We start from the raw sequence: 11,287 nt of genomic DNA, 5'->3' as shown, positions 1-11,287 counted from the left end.
TCTTTATTTAAAACACTGTACGTTGGAAATATTACACCCTACACCTCCCTCACATATTGTACAATCACTGCTCATTTAAAAATATTACTCGTCTTTTTTTTATTTTTATTAAATTAATGAGGCTTTATTCGTTTGCTGTACAGATGCAGCGATCCTTCCCGTGGATGGTAGACATGTTTTTTTATGATCTATTCATCTTACCATTTAAATTCACTTTCTTTGTGTCCTACCACAATTCCCTGCACTACAGCGCTCCCCTTTTCTAGGAGGGTCGTATAAAACCGCTCATCCTGCACCAACATGTTCATGAATAGAATGCCAGAACTACAGAACTGCTAGGACTATTGTGACACAGGTGGAGATTTAGCGGGAATGTTCCATACTGGGTCCGTGAAAAGCTGAGTGTCAATCCCTATGAACTCTGAAAAACTATAGCTGTCATTAGAAGTTATCATCTTTGTTGGACCGAGGTCAAGTAGACATGGCTGAATAGAATATGACAAAACTTCACAGAAGACCATAACTCAAGGGTTAATCCCATCAGACGTATGAACTTTTTTTTGTGATTTTTAACAACATTTCATTCTGTATGAAGTCATGTTTCTTGGGTCTAAAATACCTTGATATGATCTGTATAGTTCAGTACGTCCTACGTATACAGACATTATTTGTACTGGGACCAAAACTCATTCAATAAAACATGTATTATCTAATGGCTTGTTCCACATGAGGTCAGTAATAATTGTATAGGAATTTCTCAAGATTTATGTTTATTGTGCGATGCTGTATCTCTCTAGAATAACCTAGTAGTATATAAAATTCTACATTGGTTTCATTGTTCTTATATATACAATATTTATGTGTGTATATCATAGTCTTTAACATATATAGCCTCATATTAGAGACGAGGCAGTTGCTGAGGCTCATCATAACGGCACGTGATACTATCTTAATGTAAGAATTTGTGCATAAGGTTATCCCGAGACTTCATAAAATAAGATCTAGAACGCCCTGGTGTCTATGGATTATTGAAGGCTCTCATATTGCCTCTTTGTAGGTGTTTGGTTTCAGGGTTAGTAGTGCAACCTCCAAATTCAGGGCTTCTTCTTTAATCCAATTCTTTTTTAGCCTCCTGAGGATAGAACAAAAGACACATCTAAAATATGTTGGGCCCAGGTAATGAATGATCTGCTATGAATGTCTAAACTAAACCATATGGCTGTGTGCCTCTTATTTCAAGGATTTTTTTTATAATATACAGAAAAGTTTTCTATAGATAAAAAAACATTTACTGGCTTATGTTCTTCCCCTTAAAAGGAATAAACTCAGATAAAGTGGCTGCTGATGGGCTCTGCACTTAACCCTTCAGTGAGATATTTTTTAACCCTTCAGTGAGATATTTTATTAATGGGTGTCATGTAATACTACATAATAAGTGTGTGGCCGGCTGTAACTTTCCTCAGTGATATAAGGCTGATCACATTGAGCATTAGGAGACCGTGGTGATCAACGGAAAAGGATTTCTCAACTTTTAGGCAGCTGTTATCCCCAAAAAAATGGTCTCCCCATAGACCACTTACCTTTCCTCAACCTCTTGAATGGTGTCATTTAGAGGTTGATTGCGGGTCTCAGACAGCAGACAAATAGCAGCAATTCCAGATAAAACAGGAGCTGTGCCAAAGATGACGGCTGGCAGAATTGGGATGTGATCTCCAATTAAATGAATTACTGGTGCCACTACAGAGCCCACTCTAGCGTTCATATCTGAGAATCCCATACCTGTTTGCCTGTAACAAATAGGAAACATGATAGAACATCTGTTGAATGCAGAGATATGGCTGCAAAAACTATGGCATCGAACAGTCACCATCAATAAATATGGCCGGCAATTTATTATTAGTCTTAGCTGGTAGCCAAAAATTAACAAGCCAAAGGCCATGAAAACCTGGGCACCATGCTATTCTTACCTTGTGCCGCTTCACCTCACCATAAATCCCACAAGACTAATGGAAGAATGACTCTCGGGTCAGTTTCCCCTTCCAGTGGAGATAGTCAGCCCTGCACAGCTTCCCACCATCCAATCGGCAAAGGAACTGGTCCATACTAAACAGGGGTCCCATAATAGCAACTGGGTAAGGGGACTGTCTATGCTGCATATACCCTTGTGTAGGAACATCTGTTTTCATGATCAAAATGTTGAAAGGCTTCTCTCTCCATATTCTCTAATAAAATTATTGCCATAGTTTACCTTATCTCAGTAGGGAAGAGTTCTCCAGAATACAGATATGCACACATAAATGCTGAGGCACAAAATCCCTTCCCCAAAGCAGCCAGTGCTGTTCTCAGAACACGCATATCTGCAAAGAGAACACAGAGGAATCATCAGACCAATGTACAGATGTCTAATACCACATAAATGTAGGAAATAAAGTAAAATGTTACATTTTCATTCCAAAAACCTCAGAAATTAGTGGAGTTTTTCTATGCAGTTGTGTTCATATAACAAAGCACTAAAAGTTCATATGTCAGTCTATAAGCGCATTTCTCGCTACCTCGGGGGTGGGGTTTGCTTCTTTACTCACATCCATACAGCAGCCATGTGGTCGCATTACATACATGTACACAGCACTTCCAAAAAGACTGTCCTGTGTATAGACTAATGTATTAACTGGCACACTGTAAGGCCTCATGCACATGACCGTAGCCATAGGCACGGCCGTGATTTTCGGGTAGGCCGGCAGCGGACTGTCAGCCGCGAACCGCCTGCAAATCGCCGCGGCCATTATATTCAATGAGCCCGGACTTGCCCGTTCTTTCTGCAGTCCGGGCTCCCGGGGCATGCACGGACCGTGAAAACCACGGTCGTGTGCATAGCCCCATAGGAATTAATGGGGCCGCAATTATCCCGTGGATTTTCAGCTCGCGGCTGACATTCCGTGGCCGGCCGACCCGAAAATCACAGCCGTGCATACGGATGAGGCCTAAGCAGAATTGAGGTTGGGAACTATGATTCTCATGTTTAACTTACCTACAGGTACAAAAATGTTTGCAATGATCATGGCACCAGCAAGGATGAGAAATGTGCCTTGTGTCACCCGTCTTCCTATATAACTCATTGTCAAAGCTGCCGCAAACTTGGCTGGGACATCAATGGCACCAAAACAGAACTGTACGAGGTAGATACTGATTCCAAATTTCTGCAGGTCCATAGCTAGCCCATAGTAAGCAAAACTTGTTGAAAACCTGAAAAAGACTTAGATTGTTAGATGACTTCTCATTCTCATTTACTTTATTGTCTGTATCACTGTGCCTGTCATATTAGTTTAGAATAAAAAATGTCTAGCTTTGTAAATTGGCGCTGGACCAAGGAGTATAAAGAGGTAAGGAAAGAAAAAACAGAATATTTCATTGCTGCGCCCTCGAATATTCAGTTTTTTCTTTCTTTACCTCTATTACATATCGGGACCGTATTTGGTCTCGGATTGGAACCTGGGCTGCAACCTTCTTAATCCTTCCATTTCTGTGGATCATTGGATCACGCACTATTGGATGTTGTGCTCCTAGCATAACTTTACCAGATCAGCATATATGACCACAACAGCTCTGCTGTGTGTTTGTGCAGCATTAGAAGAGATGCTAAGATCAGTCATTGTGTTTTGGAAGATAATTGTACTGTATAGTGTTGTGGCATCAACGGCAGGGATCAGCATATTTACAGCGTACTGAAAAGGAAGACGACTGTGTTCAAGAACAGAGGTGTAGATAGGTTCTCCAGCACCCAGGGCAAAGATTCAGTTTGGTGCCCCCCCCCCCCCCAACTTCTTTCACGACATCTCCTTGGTCATGTTTGCTTTCTCTACCAATCAATGAGGTGTTATTTTTTTCACTTTTTTTTAATGTAACTCGAGTATAAAACCATTTGTACATTTTACAAGCAATATAGTTATATACGGTAGTTAACATAACAATATGTTAAAAGAAAATAAATAAATGAGGTCAGTGTGCCTGACTAAAACAGATTGTATTACTGAGGCTTATGTGAATATATGGTGATATAATGAACGGCTTCCTCTTGCAGATAGTGCCACACAGCCCCTCCTTGTAGATTGTGCCACACTCCCCCCATTGTAGATAGTACCAAACACACCCCTTGTAGATACTGCCACACTCCCCCCTAGGAGATAGTGACACATACCCCCCCCATTGTAGATAGTGCCAAACAGTATATACTGCCACACAGCCCCCTGTAAATACTGCCACACAGCACCCCTTTACAGATACTGCCACACAGTACTCCCCTGTAGATACTGTCACACCACCCCTGGAGATAGTGACACATACCCACCATTGTAGATAGTGCCAAACACACCTCCTTGTAGATATTGCCACACAGCACCCCCTGTAGATATTGCCACACCCCTCCTAGTAGATAGTGCCACACATACCCCCTAGTGGATACTGACACACTCCCCCCTAGGAGATAGTGCCACACAACCCCCCTTGTAGATAAAGAAACACAACCCCCCCTGTAGATAGGGCTACACTCCCTCCCTTCCTGTACATAGAGCCATTGGGGCTCCCTGAAGGAGCCCCTGACATCACTGTCCACATATGGATAGTGAGGTCAGGGGCTTCTAGAGGACCGGATTCCCTTGCCAGAGCATCGGCAACGCTCTGACCAGGGATTCCGCTCCAGGAGGAGCCTTTGATATCACTGTCCATATATGGACAGAGCGGTCAGGGGCACTTTTAATGAGTGGAATACCCGGCCAGAGCGTCAGCAACGCTCTGGCCGGGCATTCCGCTCCCGGAGGAGCCTCTAACATCCATGCCACCTGTGCCGCTACCTTCCTTCCTAGTTGTGCTCAGGGCGCATGCCCCACCTGCCCCCCAGCTACGCCCCTGTCAAGAAAGCATCATGAAGGGAAAATACCCTGCTAAATAAATGGAAAGTCTGTGCCAGGATGTTGGACCAGTCAGTGATTCCCTTAGGATTCATGACCAGGACTGAAATGGAATCAATTAAAGAGGAAGACAACAAACTCACCAGACCATCATCAAACATCCTGTTATACGTCTCATTCCTGGTGTCCGGATAAGATCCAGAATGGTGTGAGAGGATTTTCTGTTAGAAATTTCTTTTTGCATCTCTGCAATCACCTCCTGTGAGTATGAACATAAAATAAGAAAATTACCCTAGGGCTACAAAAAAAAAATAGCTTTTACTTGAACTGTTTGGTCATTTTATGGTAATAACGTTTTTGGTAATTTTTAAGTTTATGGCGGCCTGCAGGCACTGTAGTCTGCAGATGGGATGAAAGTTGTGAGGAATTTGAACTCCCCAGCTACCTTGCTGTTTTACTGGAATGCTTCTATTGTGGTAAGATAAAAGTTGGTGGAGGCCGCTGGGCAAAACATTGTGTAGCCCACCTATCCTATCCATTCTTGTAAAGATAAAATATAGTTCAGCATATGATCTCATAAGGCCTCATGCACACGACCGTGCACGGCTGTGTTTTTCGGGTCGGCCAGCCACGGAGTGTCAGCCGCAAGCCGCCCGCAAATCGCGGGCTGTGCACAAGGCCGCGGCCATTATTTTCAATGAGCCTGGAAACCACGGTCGTGTGCATGGCCCCATAGGAATTAATGGGGCCACAATTCTCCCGTGCAAGCACATCCGTGTGCATGGGGCCTTAGGTCCAGGCTCATTGAAAATAATGGCCGCGGCCATGTGCACAGCCCGCGATTTGAGGGTGGCTCGCGGCTGACACTCCGTGGCCGGCCGGCCGACCCAAAAATCACGGCCGTGCACATGGCTACGGTCGTGTGCATGAGGCCTAAAAGTTTGCAAACAGTGGCGCAATCTCATCAATGGCACTTCAATAACTACTGAATAGTGCACAAATAATAGTATTATGCTTTATCCAAATAACTCTGCAATAGAAAGTCCATATAATAGTGTCAGCAAGAATCTTTGTAAAACCGACATGCCCAAAAAGTGCCATATACCTAAATAATGCAGTCATACAGTGTCAAAATAACAGTCCTCTACAGTGTGGAATACTACCATCATAGAGTACCCACAGTATAACACTATAGACTATCCCAATAACATTACTATACACTTTCCACGAACCCGTGTGAGGCTGGGTTCACACTACCTATTTTCAGGCGTTAACGAGGCTCCAATACGTCGGCAAACATCTGCCCATTCATTTCAATGGGTTTGCTGATGTACTGTGCCGACGACCTGTAATTTTACTCTTCGCTGTCAAAAGACGGTGCGTAAAATAACAGCCTCGTCAAAGAAGTGCAGGACACTTCTTGGGACGTAATTTGAGACGTTTTTCATTGAATCCAATGAAGAATGGCTCCAAATTACGTCCGTAATGGACGCCTCGCAAAACGCAAGTACGAGCAATTACGTCTGAAATGCAGGAGCTGTTTTCTCCTGAAAATAGCTCCGTAATTTCAGACGTAATTGACGTTATCGTGTGCACATACCCTTAAGGTGCCATGTTTTAATTTCAACCCTTTTCCCTATTTTGCTGCCAGGCTCTCACTGCTAAAAGGAGCAATAATAGGATCTTTTTACTGGCTGTCTGTTTCTTATACCCAAGAAACATTCACTATCTCCTTGCATTTTTTTTTCCTCACCTCTTTTGTCATTTTAAGTCCTTCTTCAATTTTTCCGTTCATTCTTGCCACACGACGCAGGTTAGTTAGGGCTTGGTCTGTCTTTCCATTTAAAATAAGCCAGCGGCCAGACTCCTGCAAGAACCTGTGTCCACAAAAACAGTCTATTAGGTGGATCTCTGTTGCGATTATTGTGCAGCGGGATGTGCCTCCCCAATATTGTTTAAACTCTTTCTAATGAATGATAGATAGATAGATAGATAGATAGATAGATAGATATGACATAGATAGATAGATAGATAGATAGATAGATAGATAGATAGATAGATAGATAGATAGATAGATATGAGATAGATAGATAGATAGATAGATAGATAGATAGATAGATAAATATGAGATAGATAGATAGATAGATAGATAGATATGAGATAGATAGATAGATATGAGATAGATAGATAGATAGATAGATAGATAGATAGATATGAGATAGATTGATATTAGATAGATATGAGATAGATGGATAGATATAACATGATGATAGATAGATAGATAGATAGATAGATATGAGATAGATAGATAGATAGATAGATATGAGATAGATTGATATTAGATAGATATGAGATAGATAGATAGATAGATAGATAGATATTAGATAGATAGATAGATAGTTAGATATGAGATAGATTGATATTAGATAGATATGAGATAGATGGATAGATATAACTAGATAGATAGATAGATAGATAGATATGAGATAGATTGATAAAAGATAGATATGAGATAGATGGATAGATATAACATGATGATAGATAGATAGATAGATATGAGATAGATAGATAGATAGATATGAGATAGATTGATATTAGATAGATATGAGATAGATAGATAGATAGATAGATATTAGATAGATAGATAGATAGTTAGATATGAGATAGATTGATATTAGATAGATATGAGATGGATGGATAGATAGATAGATAGATAGATAGTTAGATATGAGATAGATTGATATTAGATAGATATGAGATAAATGGATAGATATAAATAGATAGATAGATAGATAGATATGAGATAGATAGATATGAGATAGATAGATAGATAGTTAGATATGAGATAGATTGATATTAGATAGATATGAGATGGATGGATAGATATAACCAGATAGATAGATAGATAGATAGATAGATAGATAGATATGAGATAGATTGATATTAGATAGATATGAGATAGATGGATAGATATAACTAGATAGATAGATAGATAGATAGATAGATATGAGATAGATTGATAAAAGATAGATATGAGATAGATGGATAGATATAACATGATGATAGATAGATAGATAGATAGATAGATAGATAGATAGATAGATAGATAGATAGATAGATAGATAGATAGATAGATATGAGATAGATAGATATGAGATAGATTGATATGAGATAGATAGATAGATAGATAGATAGATAGATAGATAGATAGATAGATAATAGATAGATAGATAGATAGTTAGATATGAGATAGATTGATATTAGATAGATATGAGATGGATGGATAGATATAACTAGATAGATAGATAGATAGATAGATATTAGATAGATGGATAGATAGATAGTTAGATATGAGATAGATTGATATTAGATAGATATGAGATAGATGGATAGATATAACTAGATAGATAGATAGATAGATAGATATTAGATAGATAGATAGATAGATAGATAGAGACAGACAGACAGACAGACATAAACAATAAATAGATAGAAAAAAAAAAAATGAAGTAGCTTTCGTAAAAAAAATAAAAATAAAAAAATTATCAAGTTTGCCAGGATATGTTAGTTTAATCCGATCTATATTAAAACTCATAAGATTTGCCTTAGATTATTACATATAAATGATTATATCATATGTTCTATCACTGTGTGTATCCTTAATCAATCAATATATGAGAACTGGAGGGTACCAATAACAGAAAATGTAAGCAAAATATTTCAGTAGTGAAAAGGAAGGATGCTGTTGAAAGCAAGTAGTACTCACCATGAATATATAAAGAAAAGGTAGAAAGGCGCAGTGACAGAGAACTGCAGCCAGCGCCAGTCACGAATTGCATATGCCAGTCCTGAGAGCACCATCTGACCAGAGGTGAATACATAACCAATGAAAGTGCCTGCCAGCGTGCGCCCTTTAACTGGCATCCATTCTAACACTGTTAAAATAAAATGAACCAGGAATGAGAATATTATCTGAATGTATTCATGTTTGGATTGTTCTGTATGGTCTTTACCCTTTCCTACTGACATTTTCTATTTATTTTTTTTATTGCTGCTGCTTATACAGATATTTAATGATTTATATCACGATATATAATATGTATGACTGGACAATTCACTACAACATTTGTTTGCGCCTTTTGAATGAATTACATTGTTTCTTCTTTACGTAATGATCTGTGGCAGTGCTTTCTAAACTTTGAGGGGAGCCACCACCCAGATCTAGATATGGCACTGCATGCCTCCCAAATGTCCAATGTGACAGGCCCACTCTTTTGGGATATGACATATGACCATTTTGTCCTGGCAGAAGTCATCTTTCACAGATTGTTTTACCCAAGAAGACATTTTCCTGGGCAGATTGGCACAGGAACAGGAAGTTACAAGTTCGTTTCCTTCTTTCTGCAGAAGACGCAGAAGTGGGGATAAGGTAAGTGTTGTGCTGACTACGGACACAGTGGCTGTCACTGCTGTCACTATGGCTGCCACTAACGGCATTTTACATGTCCCTCTTTTGGCACAGATTCAGACTGCTGGTGAGGTCACGCACCACCGTGGTTTGAGTGGTGAGGCCCAGGAAAATAAACTTTGAGAAGTCCTGATCTTAAGTAATGTTATAGTGATATTATATGATCCATGTGACAATATATGATCCCTGTATGTATATGGTCTATTTGATGGTATTTGCTCTAAAGTGATGGTTTAGTAATGGTATATGATCTATGTGATGGTACCATGGATTAAAGCAATAAATATGCATACACGATATTACTCACTTAGGCACAGAGTGTTGAGTAAGACACTGGAGAACGTCATGCCACTGATGAGTCTGAAGAACACGTAGCAAGGGAAATTGGGTAGAAAGGCAACAAGAGATCCTGCTACTGACATTTGCATATATGACCAGATGAGGATTGTTCTACGTCCGAACCTAAAAGGTGGTAAAAGCCAGAATCAAAACTGTACCACAAAAAGGGACAAACTATAATAAGGGAATTATATGCAAGCTGGGTGGGTTGGCAATATACATTTTGGCTGTTATCTTTCATTATATGGCTATTAGATCTAAATTCACATCAAGTACAGCGTAGCTATTTACTCATCAATGCCAATAAATTATATTTGTAATATCATTAGCCATAGAAAACTCACTGTGCATGTTAAGTTCAATTTGTAGAAGGGACACATTTTTTACATTTTGGAAAATTAAATGTACCTGTCTGAAAGGCCCCCAAAAATGGCTCCTCCAAGCAGAACCCCTACCATATACACAGACTGTGCCATCTGCCTCATGGGGCGCAGGTCACATACCAGATCCCACTGTAAAATAAAAGGTAAAATAACAGGGATGCTCTTTGGAACAGTTGCCTACGCATGGTTTTGTTGGGTTTGGCAATTGTAATTAGCCAAAGGAGACACAAAGAGGCAGATTGAACTTTGTACCAATTTTCTAGGGTAAATACATTGAACAACATGCTTTTAGGGCCGAATGCTATTTTTCTGAAACCCTTGGTTTTGTTTTTGGCCCACACCATATTCATCAACAGGGTGTATTGGAGTAAAAACTGGCACAACACTCTCACAGTGCAGCAGTATTACTAAAGCTCCCCCATCGTGTTTATAAAGTAAAATACATTTAGATTTTCTAATAAACATGATAATAAAACCCACAGATTTTTACATCTGGATTTGAAACAGATGAAACATACACATTGACTGACAACATGGAAACTTACCTCTGTGATAATAGAGGATCTTATAATACTTTTGTCATAGACCCATCCATCAACACATGGTTCTGTTTCCATCCCTGTGATATTTGCCAGAGTGCCATTGAATTCGAGTAAGCTCCACTGGGGTTCTGTAAATCTCTGGCATTTTGCTGACTGACCTCTCTCATCAGTGGGCACAGTTACCCTCAGAAGATCCTGGTAGGCTAACCTTTCAGTTCCATTTAGACCAGAGTTTGGCTCACAGTGGTGGCCTGGGAAAGCAGCAGTGAAATTCTGTAGGAAGTTATGACAGGCCACCATACAAACGGGAAATGCTAATAGTATACTGTGGAGTATCTGAAAAGTGCCAACACCTCCGACTCGATCAAGCAGATCTGCAAATGCCATGTTTCCAGTCCAGTCTTGCAAAACAGGAACGCAAGTACTAAATCATCAAGAGATAGGAGAATATTAAATAAATTGATTCAAATTCTAAATGAAATATTAAAGCAGACAAGAAATATAATGAAAACTTGTGTGTTATCTATGCAAAATCCATGGCTGTGGCTGTAGCATCATTAGAAGCCACTATGGGGCTCGGGGGCCTATACAGAAGTGTTAGTTTTAGTGGGAAAAATATTGTGGTGGATTTCTGTTATCTAGATTGTGGGT

General features: G+C 39.7%; 1 protein-coding gene across 1 annotated transcript; it reads right to left on the bottom strand.

Annotated features, from left to right (window-relative positions):
• Positions 1-2,244: 2,244 nt before the first annotated feature.
• Positions 2,245-11,023, bottom strand: LOC142660243 (solute carrier family 22 member 20-like). Its single transcript, XM_075836822.1, has 8 exons — positions 10,640-11,023; positions 10,120-10,223; positions 9,680-9,834; positions 8,671-8,839; positions 6,658-6,781; positions 5,048-5,163; positions 3,029-3,243; positions 2,245-2,357 (listed from the first exon to the last, which is right to left on the bottom strand). The coding sequence occupies exons 1-8, from the start codon at positions 11,021-11,023 to the stop codon at positions 2,245-2,247; spliced, it is 1,380 nt and encodes a 459-aa protein (XP_075692937.1).
• Between the last annotated feature and the right edge of the window lie 264 nt (positions 11,024-11,287).

Source organism: Rhinoderma darwinii, chromosome 9 (assembly GCF_050947455.1).
Source record: "Rhinoderma darwinii isolate aRhiDar2 chromosome 9, aRhiDar2.hap1, whole genome shotgun sequence".
Taxonomy (NCBI): domain Eukaryota; kingdom Metazoa; phylum Chordata; class Amphibia; order Anura; family Rhinodermatidae; genus Rhinoderma; species Rhinoderma darwinii.
Note: the sequence above shows the minus strand (reverse complement) of the source record. Positions and strands in the feature narration are given on the sequence as shown.

Excerpts from the sequence above, each read along its gene's own strand:
- LOC142660243 (XM_075836822.1), bottom strand. The coding sequence starts at position 11,023 with ATGGCATTTGCAGATCTGCTTGATCGAGTCGGAGGTGTTGGCACTTTT. Across the intron at positions 5,164-6,657 it reads GACTTAAAATGACAAAAGAG|GAGGTGATTGCAGAGATGCA; the intron begins GTGAGGAAAAAA and ends TCATACTCACAG. Across the intron at positions 3,244-5,047 it reads GGATGTTTGATGATGGTCTG|GTTTTCAACAAGTTTTGCTT; the intron begins GTGAGTTTGTTG and ends AGTCTTTTTCAG.